Source organism: Crinia signifera, chromosome 1 (genome assembly GCF_055691185.1).
Source record: "Crinia signifera chromosome 1, ASM5569118v1, whole genome shotgun sequence".
NCBI classification, from domain to species: Eukaryota; Metazoa; Chordata; class Amphibia; order Anura; family Myobatrachidae; genus Crinia; species Crinia signifera.
This window is the reverse complement of record NC_139217.1, coordinates 454,880,210-454,905,239: the sequence shown is the minus strand read 5'-3', so window position 1 is coordinate 454,905,239 and position 25,030 is coordinate 454,880,210. Positions and strand designations below refer to the sequence as shown.

The 25,030-nt window shown below is 47.7% G+C and overlaps 1 protein-coding gene across 2 annotated transcripts in view; it reads right to left on the bottom strand.

The window, feature by feature from the left end:
* MYO5B (myosin VB) overlaps positions 1-23,371 on the bottom strand; it is a 169,446-nt gene extending 146,075 nt beyond the window's left edge. For both annotated transcript variants that reach the window (XM_083155107.1, XM_083155112.1), the window contains exon 1: positions 23,129-23,371. In XM_083155107.1, coding sequence (XP_083011233.1) covers positions 23,129-23,155 — 27 coding nt within the window. In that variant the 5' untranslated portion in view covers positions 23,156-23,371. The remainder of the gene's footprint in view (positions 1-23,128) is intronic.
* Positions 23,372-25,030: the final 1,659 nt, after the last annotated feature.

Below are 25,030 nucleotides of genomic sequence, written 5' to 3'. Positions count from 1 at the left end.
TTCAATGCATACAGCTGCAAATGAGTAATCCACCTATGTGCATATTATACCTGCCAACTTTTACTTATCCCTGGCACCATGGAACCACTCGTCAGAATGCTTTGCAAGTTTAATGTAGTAAAATTAGATTCATTCTACTGTTTTATGCCACATTTGGGGCGGGATGTATTAAAATACATCGCCGCCCTTCGCCGCCCCCCCCCCACCCCCACCGCGATGCTGCCGCATATGTACTAACATATGCGGCTGGCATCGCGGTGCGGTGACGGAGGCCCCCCGCGATACCTGTACACTGGTGTGCGGGGGTTCTCCGTCATCTCCCTGCCGCCACGCTCTCCTCTCACGCTGGGGACAGCTATGCATGCTGTCCCCGGCGCTTCCTCCTTCCCCCTGCAGCCGGAAGGATGTCCGGCTGTTTCACTAGGGGGAGGCAGGGCTTACCTTCCAGGGTCCAGGAGGACCCTTCAGGAAGGTAAGCCAGAGGGGGGGTCGGCGAGGCGGCGGGTTTGCATCGGCGGGCGGCGAAAAGAAGCCCATAGGCTTCTATAGGGTATCGCCACCCAAAGGTGGCGATACCCTTCAGTGCGGTATCATTTTTGATACATTGGAAAATGCCGTAAAACCGGGGTTTTACCGCATTTTCCATTTGATACATCTCGCCCTTGGAGCTGCTATTTATTTATTAAAAGTTATTTATACAGTATAGCACACACATAGTCCTCAGTGCTTTCTGTAACATAGAATGGAAGATTGGCATTGAAAGATACACAGGTGGATGAGTGAGATAAAACAGGATGCCGGCATTAAATATACCGACAACAGAATACCAAGGCCGTCAGAAGGTTAGACTGAGGTGCAGGTTTAGCCACTTAGAAGCGGGGTATGGGGATTAAGGTTAGGCACTAGCGGGGAGGGATCCTGTTTGGCTGTGTGTGGGGGGGGGGGGTGTTTGCTACAGGGAGGGGGAGAGTTAGTGATAAACTGCAGGTGGGGCGCTAGGTTTAGGCAAATAGAAGGGGGTAGGGTTAGGAGGCAGGGTACTGGGGGGGACTAGGGTTAGGCAGGGTCAGACTGCGGGGGGGGGGGGGTTAGGTGGCCGGGTATGGAAGTTTGGGTTAGGCAGGGTCAGGCTTCGTAGCGGGAGTTAGACAGTAGGGTACAGGGTTAGGGGGGTGGGGGGAGAGAGTTAGGAATTTCACAGAGCCCCTGTGGGTATTCTCGGTATCGGGATGCCAGGGTCGGTATTTTGTCTGCCAGCATCATGCCCGCCAATATAACAAATGTATCCTGTTTTAGACATTAAATGCATAACCAACAGTAACTAAAGGCATGGGACATAGATTTGAGATCCACATGCACAGTGAGAACAGAAGCCCCTCCCAAGCTATGCCCTTGACGTGATAAATGCCCAACCACAGCAGCCTAGAGCCACACTTAGGACACGCCCTTTCCAAGGTCCGTGAACTGGGCACAGCCCCCATGGTGTGGGGGAAAAGTACCTAGCCTCCAAGGCGGAATCCCTGGAGGAGCAGTAAGTGCCAGGTAAGTCGCTGACGGTTGGGTACAGAGTGTTTGGAAGAAGAATAAAAGAAACAAAGATCCAAAGGATTCAATCCAGAATCTCTAATTGTATTTGTCCAGAGCAACATAAAACCTTAATGCTGGGTACACACCAGAACAATATGGCCTCAATTCCTCCAATTTTGATACAATCTCGACCGATTGTATGTATATTGGGCATGATTTAGATCCGATGTGCGTCCCCGCTGGTCGTTTGGTCATTTTGCAGATCGTACGATGCAGTCAGGATTTGAAAACGACCCCTTCAACTGGGTACAGATCATGAGCAGATCGTGTGCTCCAACAGATCATGCGACCATCGTATGGTAGTCTCACAATCCGCTCCTGAGCATGCCAGCGGTTCCCTGGCACTTCCTGAAAACGGGCGGATACCACCCCCAAACGCCGGCTTCCTGTCAATTACATTCCGAACAGCCAGCGATTAAAATAAGTAGCAGGCTTTCGTTGCGGGATGACCTTGCGTACAGAGGCGTAACTAATATTGTGGCGCCCCCCCGCCAAAAAATTACCTTACCCCTCCGCATGCCGCCGCCGCCGGCCCCGCATTCAGGGGCAGATTTATTAAGCTTGGAGAAGAGATAAACTGGAGATAAAGCGGAGAAAAGGTAAAAGGAGATAAAGCACCAGCCAATCATCTCCCAACTGTCTTTTTTAAACACAGCTGATTGGCTGGTGCTTTATCTCCTTTTACCTTTTCTCTGCTTTATCTCCAGTTTATCTCTTCTCCAAGCTTAATAAATCTGCCCCTCAGTCCGGCACCGCAGATAGCCTCCGGGCTCCGTCTCCTGCAGTAATGAAAAATGACACGACAAAATGGCTGCCCCCGTACAGCAGACAGTTTTTTTAGGGATGTTAGAGGAGGCGGCGGCCTCCTCTAGCATCCTTAAAAACTGTCTGCTATTAGGGGGCAGCCATTTTGTCGTGTCATTTTTCATTACTGCAGGAGACGGAGCCCGGAGGCTATCTGCGGTGCCGGACTGAATGCGGTGGCGGCGGCATGCGGAGGGGTAAGGGGGGGGTCGGACCAGAGCGCCCGGGCACCGGGGGCGCCCCGCTGGCGCTTGCTCCCCCAAGCAGCCGCGGTGGCTGCCTTACGGTAGCTACGCCTCTGCATGCGTACGATGGTCCGTACACATCGAAGTCTATAGATAATCGCCCAGAATGCTAATTCGCAGTCGTGCAATCAGTTCTGAATTAGGCCCATAGTCATAACCTTCACAGAACATTGCGCATTCAGGAACTATCAGAAAGAGCTATTCCGTTCCACGTCCGCGGCCCTGACATTACTCTCACCCAGCATATGATCGCCTTCCCATCTGCACAGTGAGCACAGCAGGCACCTGGGGCCACGGGCCAACAGCCAGCTCAGCACTGCGCTGATTGCAGGTACGTCGCACAGCAAATCCCTGACGCGTGTTGGCTTCATTACCGAAGCATCCATCCTTGGAACAGCGTAATAAGCATAACCAAGTACGAGATCAAGGCGCCGTGCCGGGGGGCAGCACTACGGCGTGTGAAGCTCAGCTAAAGTTGTAACATTTTACATCTTGATAAGTCCCTTTTCTCCACTTGTGCAATTGTCTCTCATAATGTGCTGGAATCAGCAGAGCGGAGGACGGCTGTGTCGTCGCTTTCACAGTCACAGCTTTCAGCTGACGAGGGATCAATACGAGCCAAGAACCCGATCATTAGCGCTGGCCAGGAATATTTCTACACGCTTCAGCAGGCACTATACTTCATTTTTTTTTTTGTTGGTAGAAAATAATGTGCTTAGCCATGTGCCCAGATTCCCATCCTTACTGACTTGTTAGCCCTTGTGGCCTGCAAATTCTGCATTACACAGTACACCAAGACTAAGCACAGACATCTCTACATCAGGGCCGGATTAAAGGGGGGGGGGGGTACCCCTGGGCCCCCTGTGTTTGGCATGTATTTTAGCTAAAGATTTTGTGCATGGGAGTGGGGTAGTGCTGCAGCTTCACCAATCTGCCAATGTGACCATGATTAATGGTGCTGAACATCGGGAGCCAAGGCACACTGACTGCACAAGTGTGCAGTGCATTACTGGGAGATGACTAAGTCCCATGAGACTTTGCACAAGAGGTCATAGGCTGAGAAGTTTGCGCTGAGCTCTGATTGATGGAGCTCATCACATGCTTCTCAGGCCCATGGAATACAGCAGCAGTGGCCTCGTCATGGGAGGGTTTTTAATCAGAGGCAGCGCTGAGCCTGTCAGGGCTCCTACAGAGTAAGGTACAGAGGGACAAACACAGGCTTTTCATGCGGTAAAATATATATATATTATTTATTTATGTTTATAATAATCCCCCCCCCCCCCTGAAGTTACCCATTGACCAAGTTTATACTGCCTTTACTCTGTGTTTTGACAGTGTAATATTCTCCCATGCAGTTTGCAGCCAGTAATGACAAGTGGAAGGCCCCCCCTCCCCCCTGTCTAAAGTGACCCGGCCCCCTGAAGGCTTAATCCAGCCCTGCTCTACATAAGTGAAGTTGGGGAGTTAAAAGCAGACGTCACTAATTCTCCCAAGAGAGTAAGGGGGAGATTTACTAAGATGGGAGTTCTGTGTCACATGGGATGTTGTTATGGGCAACCAATCAGAATCTACATATTTATTTTTTTATTTAGCACCTTCTAGAAGATAATAGATAGTATCCAATTGGTTGCCCATAGCAACATCCCATGTGACACAGAACCCCCATCTTAGTAAATTTCCCGGTACTGTTTACCTAGAACGGCGCCCACGATTTTGATCTTAGGCATCGCAAGGTAAAAAATCGCGTCGGTCGCATCGCATGCGGCCAAAAAAAATCGCATTTGATGCGACCGACGCGATTACCGCGATTTCCCATAGGGAACAATGTTAAATGGCCCACATACCCCAAATAGCCACCCTGAAGTGTGAAATGGCCCCCCCAATTGTTAACGCCACCCCACGATCAACGTCAACCCGAAGCGTGGCGAGCGCAGCGAGCCCGCGAGGGGCGGCGGTACGCATCCTCCGACCATTTCATACCCCCACTATCCACGTCGGCGTGGAGTTGAGAATAGAAAGTGTGGCGAGCGCAGCGAGCCACCGAGCCCGAAGCGTATCACAGGTATCCGCGTCCCCTCGCGGGCTTCACAGGTATCCGCGTCCCCTCACCACGCTTCGGGCTCGGTGGCTCGCCACACTTTCTATTCTCAACTCCACGCCGACGTGGATAGTGGGGGTATGAAAAGGTCGGAGGACGCGTACCGCCGCCGCTCGCCACGCTTCGGGTTGACGTTGATCGTGGGGTGGCGTTAACAATTGGGGAAGCCATTTCACACTTCAGGGTGGCTATTTGGGGTCTGTGGGCCATTTAACATTTTTCCCTATGTAAAATCGCGGTAATCGCGTCGGTCGCATCGCATGCGATTTTTTAGCCGCATGCGATGCGACCGACGCGATTTACATTTTAACATGCATTTCTATGTAAGATCGCGGGCATCGCATCGGTCGCATCGCATGCCATTATAATGGCATGCGATGTACATGCGATGCCCGCGATGGGCGCCGTTCTAGGTAAACAGTACCAATTTCCCCCTAATACTCACACAGAGCCGTTGACCCAGGAAACGTGGGTCGTCATGTGCCAGTGTGAAAGGTGTCACCTGGGTTATTGGTCATTACCAGGGTTATTACCGGGACTGATCCGGATACAATGTGGTGTGAAAGTTGGGGACCCGAGTTACTCTGCCCAGATGACATTAAAAGCTCAATGACACACATGACCCTTTAGGAGGTGCTTATTGGGAGTGCGGACCCCCAGCCAGGAAAGGGTCTGATTCAGAGAGAAGAGTGTGGACCACTGTGCTATGGATTCAGCGGGGGGAGATAAAGCAGGCCTTCTCATTCCTGCGTTCCGCAGCTGTATATCTCCTTCTGTTATATATAGTTAATAACTATTCGGCAGCAGATTCACCTGTGCTATGTTTTTGGGACTAGGTCATGTGTTGGCCATACACAAGGGTGTGTTAGCAAGGCTTCCCCCGGGGCCTATATACAAATATACGGCCATGGCAGCAGGGCACACTCCTCACTAGTACAGTAAGAGGTTAGAAGGATGCAGTGACAGGTGCCAAGTTCTATGGTCCACAACCGCAACACCACTCAAATGGTAATTAGGGGATCTGTCGGCGATGTGCGGTGAGATTGGTAGATAAAGTGGAGTAAGTGCTAACCAATGAGCTCCTGACATTTTTCAAACACATCCTGTAACATGGCAGATAGGAGACGATTTACGGAGACAGACAATGATCAGCTTACTGGTGACACTGTCCGGCAGTGGTAAGGCTACAGACAACCTATCCAGTAACTAGTCCGCCAACAGCTTACCAGAATCCGTGTGTGCACAGGAACTCGGCCCTGATTGGCTGAGTGGAGTCCCATTGACTGACGTAATGGGATTCCCTTCATTCTCGGGGAGGAGTCGTATTTCTGAAACCAGGACCGGTTCAAAGAGCTGGTTCTGCTCGTGGAGGGGGGACCCCGTGTAATTTTTTTTTTTTACTTTCCCGGGAAAACCGCACATTCCCGTAAGTAAAAGAAATCTCGCACCATGCCTAAAAAAAAAAAAAATAATGCACATTCCCAGCACTAAAAGAAAAAAAAACACCATGCCTTAAAATAATCCCACTATCCGTTACAGAAAACCCGCCAGAAATTGCAAATGATTCCTGGCAAGTTCTAAAAAATTGCACCCTATTACATTTGGCCCATGGAATCTGATATAGAGATAACACAAGTAATCAGATGTAATAGAAGTACAGTATAGACATTTGGGAGTAATCAGAGGGTTACGATACTTGTTTTGCCAGAATAAAGCATTACGGAGAGATGTTTTCCCGTGACGAGTTGTTTGTGGGTGTTATGGGATAACTGGGTCATTAACATTGAGATGGTAATGAGTGTTGGCTTCGTAACAAAGTAACTATTTATACACCACACAATGGTCACATCTGCATGCCTCTTGTCTGTGGTACGTCCTCATTGCCGAGCAATGCATGTCAGTGTATAATCCATGGGACTACTCCTTATACTGCACCTGGGGGAACAGGCATTTCACATATCCTAAATAACCGGTATTATAAATCACTGATCCTTCCAAAACTACAGTACTATTGCAAGTATATTCTCCTAGCAGACATATCAGTTATATTCTGTCATATCCAAAACACACCATGGGTCAGATACACTAAGCTTCAAAAGTGATAAAATGGAGAGTGATAAACAACCAGCCAATCAGCTCCTGCCTGACATTTTTCAAACACAGCCTGTGACATGGCAGGTAGGAGCTGATTGGCTGGTGGTTCATCACTCTCCATTTTATCACTTTTTAAGCTTAGTGCATCTGGCCCCATCACTAAAACGCAACATTCATTATTCTTTGGATCAATCATTTTTTTTAAAGCCTCTCTACCCACAACTTACATTTACCTTTGCCCAATATAGAGCAAAGCACACGACAGACATGTTTTTTATTAATGCAGTCTTATTTATAGGGCCCTGTAACCTGGACACACCTCTAATGCTGTCACACCCAATGGTGGAAAGTGTAACCCCGGTGACAAGACCACGCCCTCGAGTTTGCAAGAGGGCTCTGTGACTAAGGGCCTTATTCTAGTTCACTCTTTCTGACAAAATCCTTCTTAGATGGACAAAACCATGTGCACTGCAGGGGGGCAGATGTAAAATGTGCAGAGAGAATTAGATTTGGGTGAGTTATTTTGTTTCTGTGCAGGGTAAATACTGGCTGCTTTATTTTTACACTGCAATATAGATCTCACTTTGAAGTAGCCGTGCAAAGAGGGGGAAATCCACTCACCATTGCCGGGATTCGATGCGGAGGGCAAAACTTTGGGCTTCTTTCCGCATTATGCTCTGAGAACGATCTAACCGGATCCCTCCCAGCATCCTCCGCATTATTCTGTGCACGCGCAGAGGGACTACCGGGGCAAAAGCCCAAAGTTCCGGCATCAACAAAGGAAAGCTATAGATGGGGCGCTTGTAGCTAGTTTGGGATGGATGTAAATCTAGATATGGTGGAGCGATAATTCTGGAGTGCATCAGTGCTCCACCACTCATCCCCGGGCCGTACACACTGGGCGGCTTTGAAATGTAATGCAGCTCAAACACCAAAACTGAGCGGCTTTCAGCTCAAAATCGTCCGTGCGTATGGGCCTTAAGAGACCAATTCTGCTGCAGCTGTCTCCATGTTCCAACACTTGTACTTGCAGTGTTTAAACACCCCAGGAAGCCTACAATCCACTCTAAAGACCCCCATGAACTAGTGCGATTTTGGCCCAATTTCACCCGATTCCCCCGGATCGGGCTGAGAAATCAGGTGAAATCAGGCCAAATCGCATGTGTTTGGCATCCACTCCGAGCCCAATGCGCGGTCCCGTGCATAGCGTCGGAGATCGGACATGTTGCGCATAAGATAAATCATATGTAAAAGATGACGCAGCAAGTGCATAGTCCGATGTGAGCCCTCCTGAGGAGTTGCCAGCGGAGCTTAAGGTAAATCAGGTCCAACTTGCCCTTCAGGCAAGTCGGACTAGTGAATGGGGGTCTTAGAACATAAATAAAAAGTACAGGAGGTCTAAAGTAGAAATGCCACATGCCAGAGGGGGCACAGCAGCCCGGGTCCATCCGAACCACATCCTTATCTGCCCATTCAAGCCCACAGAGGAGCGAGGCCAGAAAAAGCAACATTTGGCCCCTTTTTCCCATCGGAGACTTGGACAACCATGCACTGAGACACGAGGTACACTGTACCTCATGTCTTTTACGCAACAGTCTTTGGACTGAACCCTTATTTATAAGATCCCATCTGCTCCATTCACAGGTTTCAGGTAGATACGCCAGCTGCAGTCGTATCCATAGCGGCTCAGCACAGGAAACTAGAACATACCGGAAAGTTTTTGCTTCTGTAAAGATGATGCGTTTTTGTTATGGATGATGGGCGATCAGATTATTTATATAAAAAAAAATGATTTTCCGAGGCGTGGGATGTGTTATTTAAATAATAGCTTTGGTCTTTCCACTCAGTGACTCAGATTTTAAAAACATCTGTGTGGAATTTTCATGCTGTTTGATTACAAAGAATCTGCAGCGCGCTCCCCCGCTGAGCAATGTCTCGCATCAGAGACACCGGCCCGTGTGACAAAGGATAACACTGACCGAGGAAACAATCTCGCCTTTACAATGCTGCACTTTCCAACCACCGCTATTACCTGTTCGATCCTTCTGATCAATCTTATTGATTCTTAGCCATGGGAACCGCAGCCCTGCGAGACACAACCAGGTGACATTATGGAAACACAAGTGCTGTGGGCTAAAGAGACTGTAATAAAAGTCATTTCCTATCAGCTAGCTTCCCGTAGAACAAAGCTAAGAGTTTATTGTATCCAGTTTACTGAGAATTTCCAGGTGGGGTCAATGACATCACACAGCTCAACCAGTGACATCACATAGCTTAACCAGTGACATCGCACAGCTTAACCAGTGACATCACACAGCTCAACCAGTGACATCACACAGCTCAACCAGTGAAATCACACAGCTTAACCAGTGAAATCACACAGCTTAACCAGTGACATCGCACAGCTTAACCAGTGACATTACACAGCTTAACCAGTGACATCACACAGCTCAACCAGTGACATCACACAGCTCAACCAGTGATATCACACAGCTTAACCAGTGACATCACACAGCTCAACCAGTGATATCACACAGCTCAACCAGTGACATCACATAGCTTAACCAGTGACATCGCACAGCTTAACCAGTGACATCACACAGCTCAACCAGTGACATCACACAGCTCAACCAGTGAAATCACACAGCTTAACCAGTGAAATCACACAGCTTAACCAGTGACATCGCACAGCTTAACCAGTGACATTACACAGCTTAACCAGTGACATCACACAGCTCAACCAGTGACATCACACAGCTCAACCAGTGATATCACACAGCTTAACCAGTGACATCACACAGCTCAACCAGTGATATCACACAGCTCAACCAGGAATATCACACAGCTCAACCAGTGATATCACACAGCTCAACCAGTGGTATCACACAGCTTAACCAGTGACATCACACAGCTCAACCAGTGATATCACACAGCTCAACCAGGAATATCACACAGCTCAACCAGTGATATCACACAGCTCAACCAGTGATATCACACAGCTCATCAAGTAATATCAGATCTGTTCTCACTAAATAGACTACTGCGTATATTCGCTGTCTTGTGCGCAGGTAAATGCCGCCCCGCCGAACGAAGCATGCCAGTGCATGTGTACATTTACACACGGAGGAAAAATCATTTGATTTTCACTCAGTCTATGCTTACCATTATCTAGGGTGGCCAATCCCGGGATCGGAATCGGCAGGATCCTGGGATTTGGCCCCAAAATGTCCAGAATTTCTATCCCAATATTGGAGTGTCCAATCCCAGGATATCGGAATTAGACTGCGTATGTGCAGTTTAATGCCGGTTGCTCAGACGCTGCCCATCTGTTCCTGACCCCGGCGTTTCAGCCTGCGCGGTGTGATTAGGTCATAGGTCACACTGCGCAGGCCGCACAAAGCCACTGGAACCCTCCCGCATCCCGCTCTCGGCACCACTTCAGAAGTTCAGCTGCACGGCGCAACACCCACCCACTGCCTCCACTTGACCCACCCACTTCCTCCACCTGCTACCTCACTACCCCCAAGTAAGTTAATGTGCGGGACAGGAGGGCATTGGAGCATTGAGATTCAACATTTTTCAATCCCGATTCCCGGAAAAAATGCCCTACTTTTATCTTGGATGGAGATGGCCCCAATGGGGGCCGGTATTGGCGTCATGTGACATCAACTGCCTGCACCAAGCAGGCATCGGCACGCCCGTTCAGCATTTCCATGGGCATGCCCACCATGTTCTGAGCATCTCACGGTTAGTTGCTGCATCCTTGGACGCAGTGCCGCTAGGTCGGCTGTGTGAAAACACAGGTAATAATGGGTACCCCAAGGGTAACTCAGGTGGCTCATATTATAGGAGATAATTTTATGCGCCCTCAGATGCAGCAACGGATCCCAGAAGCCAGAAGGGGGCGTCCATTTCCGCAAGGCGCACCTCACGGCATTAGCATATTACAGCACAGCATCTGCGTACAACAACAGCTGTGCTAATGCGTTCATCCCTGCATCAGGCCCAGGTGACTAAAATCTATGACTAAATCTGCAAAAAATTTAATATTACTAAGAAGAAAAAACCCACACAACCTGTATGTATCATTCTTTATGAGCAATCTCTCCCACGCAAGTGTCCACAGGGGAAAGGGGGTTGGTGCAATTTGTGGGCCAGATACACTAAGCTTCAAAAGTGATAAAATGGGGGCTGCAATGATGTTAGATTTACCTAGATTGGGAAAGCAGCGACAGCGCCTGTTTGTGGGAGAATCAGAGCAGAAGGGACAACAGTCTCTCACTGCAATGGGGGCATTTTATATAGGGGGGGGGGGGTAGCGGACAGCAAAGAACATTTTGCACAGACTATAGTAGTGTCCAGGGTTAAAGATGTTTTTTTTCAATACTCTGGAATGTCAGAAGAAATATTTAAGCAGTGGTAACGCGCCCCGGGCTACCTGACCCATTTGAAAGTGATTTGCTTTGAATGTGCGGTGACATTTGATGACATTTGTAATAGCACTTTAGTTTCTGGAGTCCTGGTTTGGACAAAGCGGCACTTAAGCATTATTTTACCAAGCGACTTACGGATCATATGAAAGAGGGGTCCCGGGGCCCTTCCTGAATGTCCAGGAGCCGCCTGCATTTAGACAACCCTCCGGCATCCCGCCCGCTTCTGCCGTGAAGTCGGAGCCGCCGTTATATGTGTCGCCTGCAATAGTCTGTACGTTACAGAAAGGCCTCCACGCTGTGGGCCTGATTCAGACTTGATCGCTGTGCTGTGAATGTTCCAGCGATCATGATTTTTGACCCGTTCGTAAATCTACGCTAGTCTGCGCTGACTTGTGGCATCCGAGCCAAGAACTGGGCAGGCGGCTAACGTCCTGTGATGGCAGCTGCCAGCCTGCGTCCACATGGGTATGCCCAGCGGTTTCCTGGGGGCACCCAATATTTTCATGCCCAGGAAACGCTTCGCATCCCCATGCGTAGGCCCCCCTGCCCGCCTCCATCACACCCACCCCTGCGTGAGCGCACATGCGCAAATGGGCATGCGCAGGGTAGAAACAAGACTGGAATCTGGCATTCTAGATTAGCTATCGCACGTGCCATCCTGGGCAGAGGTGGTCACTTAGAGATGGGCATTTACAATGCTTACAATGGAACACGTACTCTGTGGGAGAATCTGCACCTAGCAGGAGGTAAGTGCTAGCGTCCATGGTGCGTCTGATGGCTGCATCTAAAAACACACACGTGTTCACCAATGTAAGAGCTGATACTAGCATTAGCATAAAGGGCCTAATTCAGGATCGCATGACAAATTTGTTCTCAAAACGGGCAAAACTATGCTCCACTGCATATGGGGCAGATGTAACACATGCAGAGAGAGTTAGATTTGGGGGAGTTATTTTGTTTCTGTGCAGTGTAAATCCTGGATTCTTTATTTTACACTGCAATTAGATTTCCATTTTAACACCCCCCCACCCAAATCTAACTCTCTCTGCACATGTTACATCTGCCCCACCTGCAGCGCAGCACAGTTTTGCCCATTTTTTTAGAACAAATTTCCCCAGCGCTCAGGTCTGAATTAGGCCCGTACGCATTTCATCCTGCACCAGCCAATCAGGTTGCTGCACCGTTACTTTGGAGCCCAGTCTGGGGGTCACCCGCTAAATCAGTTTCCTATTTGGGAATCCTGGTGGCATCTGCACATAAGTGACTGGAGGGGAATAATGGCTTATGTCGGTGGCAGCCTCGCCCCAGGCTTCGTGAAGGAGTTTGAAAAGCAACATACTAGCAGGCAATCTGTTCAGTGTATCCGGCTGAAGGCTGACCCACTTACAGATATCACACCAGACATTCCAGGCCACTGTCAGAATTTCTGTGTAGGGGTGGGGCGGTGGGATACAAGTGATGAGAGGCATTACCCAGGAGACTGGTGCTGCACATACCATCGGAGTAAGCAATGATGGTGTGCAGCCGATCCGGTCCAATCATCGCATCTGACTGCTGTGCATGAGTCAATCGGCCATGTAGGCAGAATCGGATTGGCTGGCAACATTGTAAAGCGACTGGAGAAGGTTTCAGTGGAGCTTGGTACACTAAGAAGGGGGAGTATTAAAATTTGTTGTGGGTATAATGGGAGCCCACCAGAGGAATTCAACTATTCCCCTCTTGTGTGCAAGTGCCATTTTCGCCCATTTAAACCAGTCTAATGCACTGGGTTAGGTGCCCAAACTCATAGTGTGAGCGTAGCGAGGTTCTGTGCCCGAAGCGAGCCATGCAAGGGGACGTGGCACACTATTACGGTGCCCATGTCAACGATTGTTGACACAGACACCCAAAAACATGAAAAAAATCATGTTGACCTTTTCCATGTCGTCCTATTGGCACATCAACCCTTTTCCTGTGTTGACCCATGGCCAGTTGACCAATAGTGGTCCCCTTATTGATGGCCAATCTTCTTAATGTCAACCCTAGGACCCCACTATTCATACCCAAACAGAGCAACAACTGAATTGCTGTATGTTGCCCCATCTAGTGGTAGCCATGGGGCAGAACAATTAAATCACACCTAAACATCTCTACCATAGGGTAATGAACTTCACCATAGTGAGGAGAGTGCCAAGTGAATTTGGCAAAATAGGTGTGCAAATTGCCAAGCACGCATTGTATTCATCACAATGACCGGTAAAGTTACCTTATATAGGAAATACAATCTTTTTGTACACAACTATTTTTTATTTGAATTTATATAACAAATGTGAGCGACGCTGCCAATTTTAGGGGGTATTTTGAACGTCTCTCACAGAGATGTCGGTACTCAAAGGGTTAAATACTCATCTTCAGCTAATAACGGCCTAAAAGGACCTCGGCGTAAGGACAGAAACACACGATAAATCGGGACAACCCCTCCAAAATCAGTGCACTTGGGAGGTGTGGTTGGGCAACAGATGGCTGACAGACAGTATCTACGTCAACAGTTTACCGGTCGACACCAACAAGGTCGGCATGCACAATGTCGACATTGACAAAAGTTCTCACACGAAAATGCCAACATGATTTTTGGGGGACTTTTTCATACTTTACCATTTATGACTGGGAACGGTGACCTGTCGCTAAGCATGGCGAGTGAAGCGAACCGTGCAGGGGAAGTGGTACAATAATTGGGGTAGGAGTGCTCAGGTGTTGACATTGACACCAAAAAAAGTCAACCTTTTCCATGTCAACATTGGACCTTTTGTCAATGTTTACCATGTGCATGTCGTCCTCTTGCCGTCGACATAACGACTGTCAACCTAGACACTGTCTACGAGCTATACGACACAAGAAAATTCTATGGACTTTCCCAGGGACAGCAATTTCCAGAGACAATTGTCCTTAAAAGTAGTTAAAACCCCGTCAAAATGACGGCTTCTGCAATGTACTTTCACTTTGAGCTGTGACAGTTTTCACTTTGAGCTGTGACCGTTTTTAAGCCCACAAACTCTCCACCCCACCCCAAGTCTACAGATCTCCCTCTCTCCACATACAGCAAGTTTGAAACAGATCAGTGTCCCTGAAAAAATGTATTTCACTTTCTGTTAAGGACTAATTTGGTCCATCCAGTGGCCTTTTAGAGGTCACTGGCGTTACTTCACTTCATAGAGGTGAGGAGGAGGTATCCTTTTATATATATAATGCAATTGTACCATGAATATAGGGCACATAACTATGCAGAAACACTGAAGATATCCCTGATCTACTGTTAGGTATTACCCTCACCTCCAGGGAAGACATTTCCAGGCCTGAGCCAAGAGTCGTGAGGATGCAGCCTGTCAGCTCATCAGGAGCTGGTAACATCAGCTAGTATACCCTGGTGCCTCGTGCCTCAGTGATGACCCTGGTGCCTCGTGCCTCAGTGATGACCCTGGTGATCTCCAGTGAATTTACTGACTGCGATATAATGAGAGAGAGATACTCACGGTGGAGGAACAGTGGGCCTTATTCTAGTTCACTCTTTTCGACAAAATCCTTCTTAGATGGACAAAACCATGTGCACTGCAGGTGGGGCAGATGTAACTTGTGCAGAGAGAATTAGATTTGGGTGGGGTTTTACTTCAAAGTGAGATCTATATTGCAGTGTAAAAATAAAGCAGCCAGTATTTACCCTGCACAGAAACAAAATAACTCACCCAAATCTAATTCTCTCTGCACATTTTACATCTGCCCCACCTGCAGTGCAGCATGGTTTTGTCCATCTAAGAAGGATTTTGTCAGAAAGAGTGAACTAGAATAAGGCCCAGTGTCAGCAACAGTGTCGTAAAAAATAAGATGTGCAAATAATGTTTAGCAGATAAAACACACACATAATATGGTGGGGAAAAAAAAAACATTTTTTTTTTTTTAAATTAAAAGGCTCCTGGGGTAAATTTAGTAATATGGGATGTTAGATGCTGATGGGATGTTGCCCATAGCAACCAATCAGGACCTACTTATTATTTATTTAGCACCTTCTAGAAGACTATATAATCTAATTGGTTGTTATAGACAACATCCCATCTTCAACAGAACTTTCATCTTAGTACATTAAACATAACTTGCGGTACTTGTGAGTTATCTGGGCGCCCGATTTTGGGTACTTGCGATTTGCATGCGATATCGCATGCGATTTGCTATCCGTTTCATTATTCATCATTACCCCACTATCCCCTTAGCGTGAAGCGTGGCAATCAACGTGAACCCGAAGCGTGGCGAGCGCAGGGAGCCCGCGAGGGGCGGCGGTACGCGTCCTCCGACCTTTTCATGCCCTACTATCCACTAGGGCGTGGAGTGAGAATAGAATAGTGTGGCGAGCGCAGCGAGCCACCGAGCCCGAAGCGTGGCGAGCGCAGCGAGCCCCGCGAGGGGACGCGGACACCTTCACAGGTATCCGCGTGCCCTTGCGGGCTTCACAGGTGTCCGCGTCCCCTCGCGGGGCTCGCTGCGCTCGCCACGCTTCGGGCTCGGTGGCTCGCTGCGCTCGCCACGCTTCGGGTTCACGTTGATAGACACACTTTGGGGATAGTGGGGTAATGAAATGAATAGCAAATCGCATGCAAATCGCATGCAAATCGCAAATCGCATGCGATATCGCATGCGATCTAGTACCAAAATCGGGCGCCCAGATAACTCACAAGTACCTAACTTGCTTGTATTGTGGGCCTGATTCACACCTGTGAGCAATTTTTGCTGATGGACAAAACCATGCTGAACTGCAGGTGGGGCAGATGTAACATGTGCAGAGAGCGTTAGAATTTGTGTAAGTTATTTTGTTTCTGTGCAGGGTAAATACTGGCTGCTTCATTCTAAAGGTGGTCATACACTTCTGCGATGTATTGCAGCAGTGTATGCCCATCCGCCCCCCATATCGGACTAGTGTATGGGTGGGGCCTTTACACTGCAATTTAAATTTCAGTTTGAACACACCTCACCCATTGCTTAGCACAGTGCTGAAGTCAACCCGAGTGTAGTGGGCTTAACTCTCTCTGCACATGTTACATCTGCCCCACCTGCAGTGCAGCACCGTTTTGACAATCAACTTGCCAACGGCCATTGCTGGCTTCGTTCATAGGGGAACCCTGCGTATGCTGGCATTTTGCTTGTGTCGACCTTTCACCAATGCCGTCCGTGTGTGTGTTGACCTAGGCACACTCGACCTATGATCCGGATACCATGCTGCCATTATTACCCCTTAGCACATGAGATCTTGCTGGCAATGAAAGTCGGGGAAGTTGGCAGAACGCAGGGAACGCTGCAGCTAATAAAACGGCTTCTAGAACTGTATCTGTTAGGTTATTGCTATTTTACTGCATATCCAATCACCGGGCTGGAACACACCGCCCCATACAGTTGCTTTGTGCTGCCGTCAGCATTTCCAGCGATAGACTGCTGTGTTCATCTGATTGGCTAGGATATAAATCTACCTCTGCGCTGATTCTAACAAACTAGCCGGGCTGCAGTCTATGCTCCGGGTGCATTATCAGCCGTGTCCCACAGAGAACAATTATATATTCACCTTTATAAGGATATTAAAGAATAACCGGAGCGACCCAGGCTGGGGATTAATAGAGAGCGGTGTCTTGTCCTGATACAGCAGCTTCCATATACGCTGGGGCATGATCTAATCTGCCTTGTACAATCAGGGTCAGGCGCGTAGGAAGGGGGAACGTGCACCACCCACTCTGACATGCAGAGCTGGTCATTCAAATATTCAATATCCTTCCATTAAAACAGTCATTCATATCTGCCAAGAATTGTTCGAACCTTTATCTATGTCGTTTACTTTAGTTTGTCAGGTACTTGTGTAGCGTCCCTGTCAGAATCAGCGTAGTGTTCCTGCGGCAATCGTAGGCAGCATAGTCACGGTCCCTGTTAGTATCAGCGTTGAGTTCCCGCCCGTTCGCGGATAGCCGGAGCTTACGTAGTTAGCGTAGTCAGTCAGCGCTTATTACATTGTGTGGGAACTGTGGAAAATGAGTCCATTTTGCCAATATACAGTGTAGCCAAGGAATTTGCAGATTCTTTCATCAGACTGTTGTATACCCAGAACACCGATGGTCAACAATACCATTGGCTTCTGGAGACAGTATCTGACAGAATAGCTCTAAATTGCTATTGAATCAATGACCTGGGGCAAGAGTCCAGTCACTATTGATTAGAGGAAGGAATTACAGCAAGGCATTCCCCTATCCTTCACCACTGCATCCTACCAGCGGTTATCAGTGTGTTTTGTGCGGATTGGATTGGGCGGAAGCCAAGCAAGTGACATCACAGGTTCTTACACCCGACATGCAAATGTGCGTCTGTAGTTACGTCCGTCATACTAGTTAGGACTACGGAAAGGGACCAAGATTTCGATCAGATCATCTGTAACCCCCTGATACAAGACACTCACATGGACAACAAGATGTTAATTTGAAGTACAGAGATTAATTTCTGAATTTATACATTGCAATCTACATGTGGAAATAAGTTGGTTTCGCCAGTGATGACAGAAAGAAATGTAGGGGGTAATTCAATTGTTAGTTACATTATTTAAAGTAATGGGCATCTATCGGAGCTATTTAATTGTTGCACCAATCATACCACAGCAGTTACATCTCAGCTCTTACCCCCTTGAGGTGGGGAGCTGAAATGTGGGAACACAAAAATCTATTTTCCCTGTTTCACCCATTAGTTTAGTTGTGTTAAGTTGTTTTATGTGGCTAAAAACTGACTAATTGGGTGCGATGTAATTAAGGTAAATAATCTAATTGCAACAATGGGCGCCATTTAACTATTGCCCTTTGAAAAACAATTGAATCACCTTAGCACAATACTATGAATTCTGGGGGGGAATTCAATTCAGAGTGAGTTTGTTTAGCTCCCATGGCGAGTACCCGGCGCTATGACAATAATACAATATAATATGTTTAAACAAGCAGCGCGATGGGGACACATTTTTTTTTTTAAATCAAACAGGGAGATATTAAGACATAGAGGGTGTGATTTAATTGTGCCACTCCCCCTCTAGGCATCTATATGAATGAGCTTCTATCAGAACTATCCAATTGTTGTTATACCCATCAGTAGTTAATGCGCTCGACTGCTCAGGAATTAGCAGCAAGTGCCTAAACCCATGTGATTAGCCATTTTTTCTTGCATCTCTGGAAGCTGCACGAAAAAAAAAAGTGGATCAGAGCAACAATTGAATAGCTCAGATAGACACCCATGCATATAAACACAAAGCAGACGGTCGCAGGGCACGACCGAATCACCAGAGGGGGCGTTTGCTGAGGATTGCCGAGAACGTGTCCTCAACAGTTTTATTTAGCACCCTGCAACTTCCAAACCTCATGCAGTTCCTCTTCCCTGCCTAGGGTGTTGCTCTCTGCTGTGGTGCACAGTTTACTCTGTATCAGAGTAACAGACCAGACTGTGCTAGAAGCACCAAAAGTCGAGAGCAACAAACCAGGCAGGAAAGCGGAAGTACACGGGTTTTGAAAGATGAAGATGCTAGAATGATCATGATTCTTAATTGATTTCCACTTTCCCTGCAAAAATTGCTTTCATTTTCTGCTATGACATCTTTTAGCACACAGAGGAGTAATTTGGACCATTGACTGGCCTCTAGTGGTCAGTGGCTCTAAGTCACCTCATAGAGGTGAGGAAAAGAATAGATAGATAGATAGATCGATCGATCGATCGATCGATCGATCGATAGATAGATCGATAGATAGATAGATAGATAGATAGATAGATAGATAGATAAATTAAGCCACCACCTGAAGAGAGCAAGCCATGATGTGGGCTGCACCTATATTCTGCCTAACAACTTCCTTTCTCTGAGGCACGAGGCACCTGCACCTCATATATAGCATGCACGGTCATGAATATCTGATTCATCCGAATGTAAAAATGGCTGCTGGCACAGCCTGTAAACAACGACTCCACTTTAGAGTGTCTGGTCAGAGTCCCAGCTTGCAGGTGAAAAAAAAAAATTACCCAAGCAGCTTAGCAACACCAAACCCTGAGGCAAACAGGGAATACAGGGACAGTCACACAAGCCGTGCGTTTTGTGTAAACGTCTAATTAATTGCCAAGCACCAGCAAGTGGGGAGTGGGACACCTCTGAGAACCTGTTCTGCCACTGGAAAGGCTGAGCTGCAGTTACCTGTGAGGCCTGCACTGGAGAGAGGCTGCGCAATGCTGCAGACAGAGGTAGATGAATGATCAGTGATCCCTGGCAGCATTGACGAATCCGCCTTCAAAACTTCCGCTTTCACAGTGCACACCTGGGTATCAGTGTCTCACCTGGTCAGCGCACTTATTGTGTGGCCGGGATTTATACACATTCCCTAGTGCTCGCACTACAGAGGGTCCCAGCGGCTCATCCCACAGCTGCTCCAAGCCACACACTTGTTATAATAAGATAATAATCTTATTGATTATTACTAAACCTTTATATGGTAATCTCTAGCGGTCTTTCTGCATTCACTTGTTTGCAATACGTCCCAATAGTTCCCCCTGAATAAACAGCACTCAACAGAAAATAAACATTTATACAGGTCGAGTCTCCCTTATCCAGGGATCTCTTATCCGAAATATTCCAAAAACTGTGGTCCATTTCGGATTTTGGATTTCTATGGGGAGCCCCTGTTGGTCGGGATCCTGACTGTTATGCAGTCCAACAGTTGGGATTTCGACATCGGTATACTGGCTGTCGGGATCCCCACTGTTGCCCAGTCATCCGGGACCCGACCCCAGGACCTTCCTGCAGTACTGTGAGATTTTTGGGCTTGAATGAAAAGAAAGCTGATACTCTAGGGTGTTGTCATTCAAGAAAGTTTAAGAACCCCTACACTACAGGGTTACCCAATGAGGAACCATTTCCCTATCATAAAAAAAAAAATCACGTATTTATGCAAATCAAGATAAAAGTGGAACTGTGCACTTGGATTTCCGCTGCATGGCCCTCGTTTGTGATATCCTCCATATGTATTCAGACGCAATTCCTGGACCACCAAAGAGTTTTTGCTTTATCGGCTCAGAGGGGGTTATTCTAGTTCACTCTTTCTGACAAAATCCTTCTGAAGGAGCCCATACACGCTCCGTTTTCGCCGGCTCCGTTCTGTACTATGCGATGCGTGCTCCCGCGCATCACATAGTACGGTACAAAAAGTATGCGCTGCACATACTTTTTGTACTAGGTACACATCGTATCGGATCGTAGTGCATGCACACTGCATGCACTAGGGATGCGATCCGATACGATGTGTTCTTTAAAAGTACAGAACGGAGCTTTAAAACGGAGCGTGTATGGGCTCCTTTAAATGGACAAAACCATGTGCACTGCAGGTGGGGCAGATGTAACTTGTGCAGAGAGAATTAGATTTGTCAGAAAGAGTGAACTAGAATAAGGCCCATAGTGCGTACACGCTAGACGATACGTAGATATTGTCATTTGCATAAATTCCTTTTAAACAATCCAGAACAAACCTTGATTCCTCTCAAGAAGTTTTAAAGGAAGTATTCAAAGCGCAGCGGTGTTAAACTCTCTAAACCCAAGATTGACTTCCTAAATCGATCCCAATCATCAGAGGTGTTAATCCTTAAAATACCACATAACCACACAAATATAAGACCACAGAGCAGCTCAGGGGACCACAAAGCAGAGGACAGGATACGGAGGCCCAGTGGACCATAGAACGGCCCAGAGGACCACAAAGCGGGACAGGATACCATAGAGAGGTTCAGAGGACCATAGAGAGGCCCAGTGGACCATAGAGCGGCCCAGAGGACCACAGAGTGGCACAGGAGAGGACGCAGGCAGGCGAAGCAGCCAGGATCTGAGTGGATTACACTGAACAACAATAAACACTGTGCAAAAGGCCAGTACAGCAGCAGCAGCAACACGTGAGGCCGACCAATCCTCCCGCAATGACTAATAGTTACCAGTAAAATTAGTAAGGCTGCATTTTGCAATCACACCTCCAGCAGCCATTCAGAACATGCTGTACAATCATGAATGGAGGAACAACTGGAGATACAGATTGCTGAGTGTAGAGATCAAGTTATTATCTGGTATTACGAATATCCAGAATAGATTTCCTGAATAATGAGCTAAACGAGAATAATTAAAACACACAGAGAAGTGCTACAGAAATGCATAAGGTCATCAATGAGTAATAATAATAGATAATGAATGACAATGTATTCAGGCCAATAGAATGATATACTGTCCTATATTCCAAAGTGCTTTTTCCTACAAGGGTCAGATACCCAATAGCATGCCAGCCTACACAGTATAGTAAATACATATTTCACATGTATGCACCAATAGTAATTCCCAGGAACAGATCTCCCCCTGGTATTTCGCTGCCAGTCACCACCAGGCCTGGCATGCTGAGATTTCTAGTTCTTTTTAATACCGCTGTAGTGATCGCAACAGTTCTGACATCTGCAAAGTTACAGTCCCATCAGGTAATGAATAACAGAATGAGGAGCATCATATATACAGGTGTGACACACAATCCAGCAAGTGACACCAGACAACGCAACACAGATTTAATGCATCCCTACCGTGTACATAATATTTATATCACAAAGTAAAGCAAATGAGTGTGGTCATACAGGGGTGGCAGACATGCAGCAGGCAGGTGACAGAGGGACATACGCAAATCACTGCATGTTTCTTCCGGAGTGACAGAAGCAGGACATCAAGGTGCTGTGTATGGCCCAGTGTGTCCCCAGTATAGCCAGGTGTATTTGTGTCCCCAGTGTGTGACCAGTATAGCCAGGTGCAGTGTACCAGTGTCCCCAGTATAGACAGGTGCTGTGTATCAGTGTCCCCAGTATAGCCAGGTGCTGTGTATCAGTATCCCGTCCCCAGTGTGTGACCAGTATAGCCAGGTGCTGTGTACCAGTGTCCCCAGTATAGACAGGTGCTGTGTATCAGTGTCCCCAGTATAGACAGGTGCTGTGTATCAGTATCCCGTCCCCAGTGTGTGACCAGTATAGCCAGGTGCTGTGTACCAGTGTCCCCAGTATAGCCAGGTGCTGTGTATCAGTGTGACCAGTGTGTGACAAGTATAGCCAGGTGCTGTGTATCAGTGTCCCATCCCCAGTGTGTGACCAGTATAGCCAGGTGCTGTGTATCAGTGTCCCATCCCCAGTGTGTGACCAGTATAGCCAGGTGCTGTATATCAGTGTCCCCAGTATGGCCAGGTGCTGTGTATCAGTGTCCCCAGTATGGCCAGGTGCTGTGTATCAGTGTCCCCAGTGTGTGACCAGTATAGCCAGGTAAGGTGTATCAGTGTCCCCAGTGTGTCCCCAGTATAGCCAGGTGCTGTGTATCAGTGTGACTAGTGTGTGACCAGTACAGCCAGGACCAGGTGCTGTGTATCAGTGTCCCCACTATAGCCAGGTGCTGTGTATCAGTGTCCCCAGTGTGTCCTCAGTATAGCCAGGTGCTGTGTATCAGTGTCCCCATTGTGTGACCAGTATAGCCAGGTGCTGTGTATCAGTGTGACTAGTGTGTGACCAGTATAGCCAGTTGCTGTGTATCAGTGTCCCCAGTGTGTGACCAGTATAGCCAGTTGCTGTGTATCAGTGTCCCCAGTGCGTGACCAGTATAGCCAGGTGCTGTGTATCAGTGTCCCCAGTTTGTCCCCAGTATAGCCAGGTGCTGTGAATCAGTGTCCCCAGTATGGCAGGTGCTGTGTGTCACTATTGTCCCCGGTGTGTGACCAGTACACCCAGTGCTGCCCCCAGGGATGGGACTGGAGTCTGGACTGGGAGTCCCAGCAGGTACAGTCACTCACCCGGGAGTACAGCTCGTACACGGACATGCTGATCCGGGCGGGGGGTCACTGCGCACTGTCCATGGGGCACCCGGTTTCCCTCCTGCGCGGCCGCCGGCGACCTTTAGCTCCTGGTCCCGGTAACAGAGTAGCTCCAGTCCCCGGCAGCGGCCGCTCCACTCCCCTCTCCACCTCCCGCCGCTCCCTGCACAGGTATATGGGAGGGAGGAGGCGGAGGGAGCGCAGCAGCGCCGGGCACAGCGGCGGCAGCAGGAGAAGCACACTCTGTACTACTGTATAACACACACACTCACTGTATAGCACACACACACACACACACACTCACTGTATAGCACACACACTCACTGTATAGCACACACACACACTCAATGTATAGAACACTGTATAACACACAATCACTGTATAGCACACACACACTGTATAGCACACGCACACACTCACTGTATAGCACACTGTACTACTGTATAACACACACTCACTGTATAGCACACACACACTCACTGTATAGCACACACACTCACTGTATAGAACACTGTACTACTGTATAACACACAATCACTGTATAGCACACACACACACACACACTGTATAGCACACACACACACACTCACTGTATAGCACACTGTACTACTGTATAACACACACACTCACTGTATAGCACACACACACTCACTGTATAGCACACTCACTATATAGCACAAACACACACACACACACACACACTGTATAGCACACACACACACTCACTGTATAGCACACTCTGTACTACTGTATAACACACACACTCACTGTATAGCACACACACACTCACTGTATAGTACACACTCACACTCACTGTATAGCACACACACACTGTATAGCACACGCACACACTCACTGTATAGCACACTGTACTACTGTGTAACACACACACTCACTGTATAGCACACACACTGTATAGCACACACACTCACTGTATAGCACACTGTACTACTGTATAACACACACACTCACTGTATAGCACACACTCACTGTATAGCACACTCACACTTACTATATAGCACACTCTGTACTACTGTATAACACACACACACTCTCTGTATAGCACACACACACACACACACACACTCACTGTATAGCACACTCACTGTATAGGACACTCTGTACTACTGTATAACACACTCACTGTTTAGCACACTCACTATATAGCACACACACACTCACTGTATAGCACACTCACTATATAGCACACACACACTGTATACCACACACACACACTCACTGTACTACTGTATAACACACACACTGTTTAGCGCACAAACACACTCACTGTATAGCACACTCTGTACTACTGTATAACACACACACTCACTGTATAGCACACACACACTCACTGTATAGCACACACTCACTGTATAGCACACTCACTATATACACACACTCACTGTATTGCACACTCACTATATAACACACACACACTGTATAGCACAATCACTATATAGCACACACACACTGTATAACACACTCACACACTCACTATATAGCACACACTATATAGCACACACACACTCTGTATAGCACACACACATACACACACACACACACACGGTATAGCACACTCACACACTGACTATATAGCACACACACACACTCACACACACTCACTGTATGGCACAATCACTATATAGCACACACACACTGTATAGCACACTCACTGTATAGCACACACACTCACTTTACAACACGCACACACACACACACATGTATAACACACACACTGTATAGCACACACACTTGACCCACTGTATAGCACACACACATCCACTGTATTAGCACAATGTATAATACACTCAATGTATAAAACTCACACTCACTGTGTAGCACACACACACACACATCCACTGTAGAACACACTAACTATAT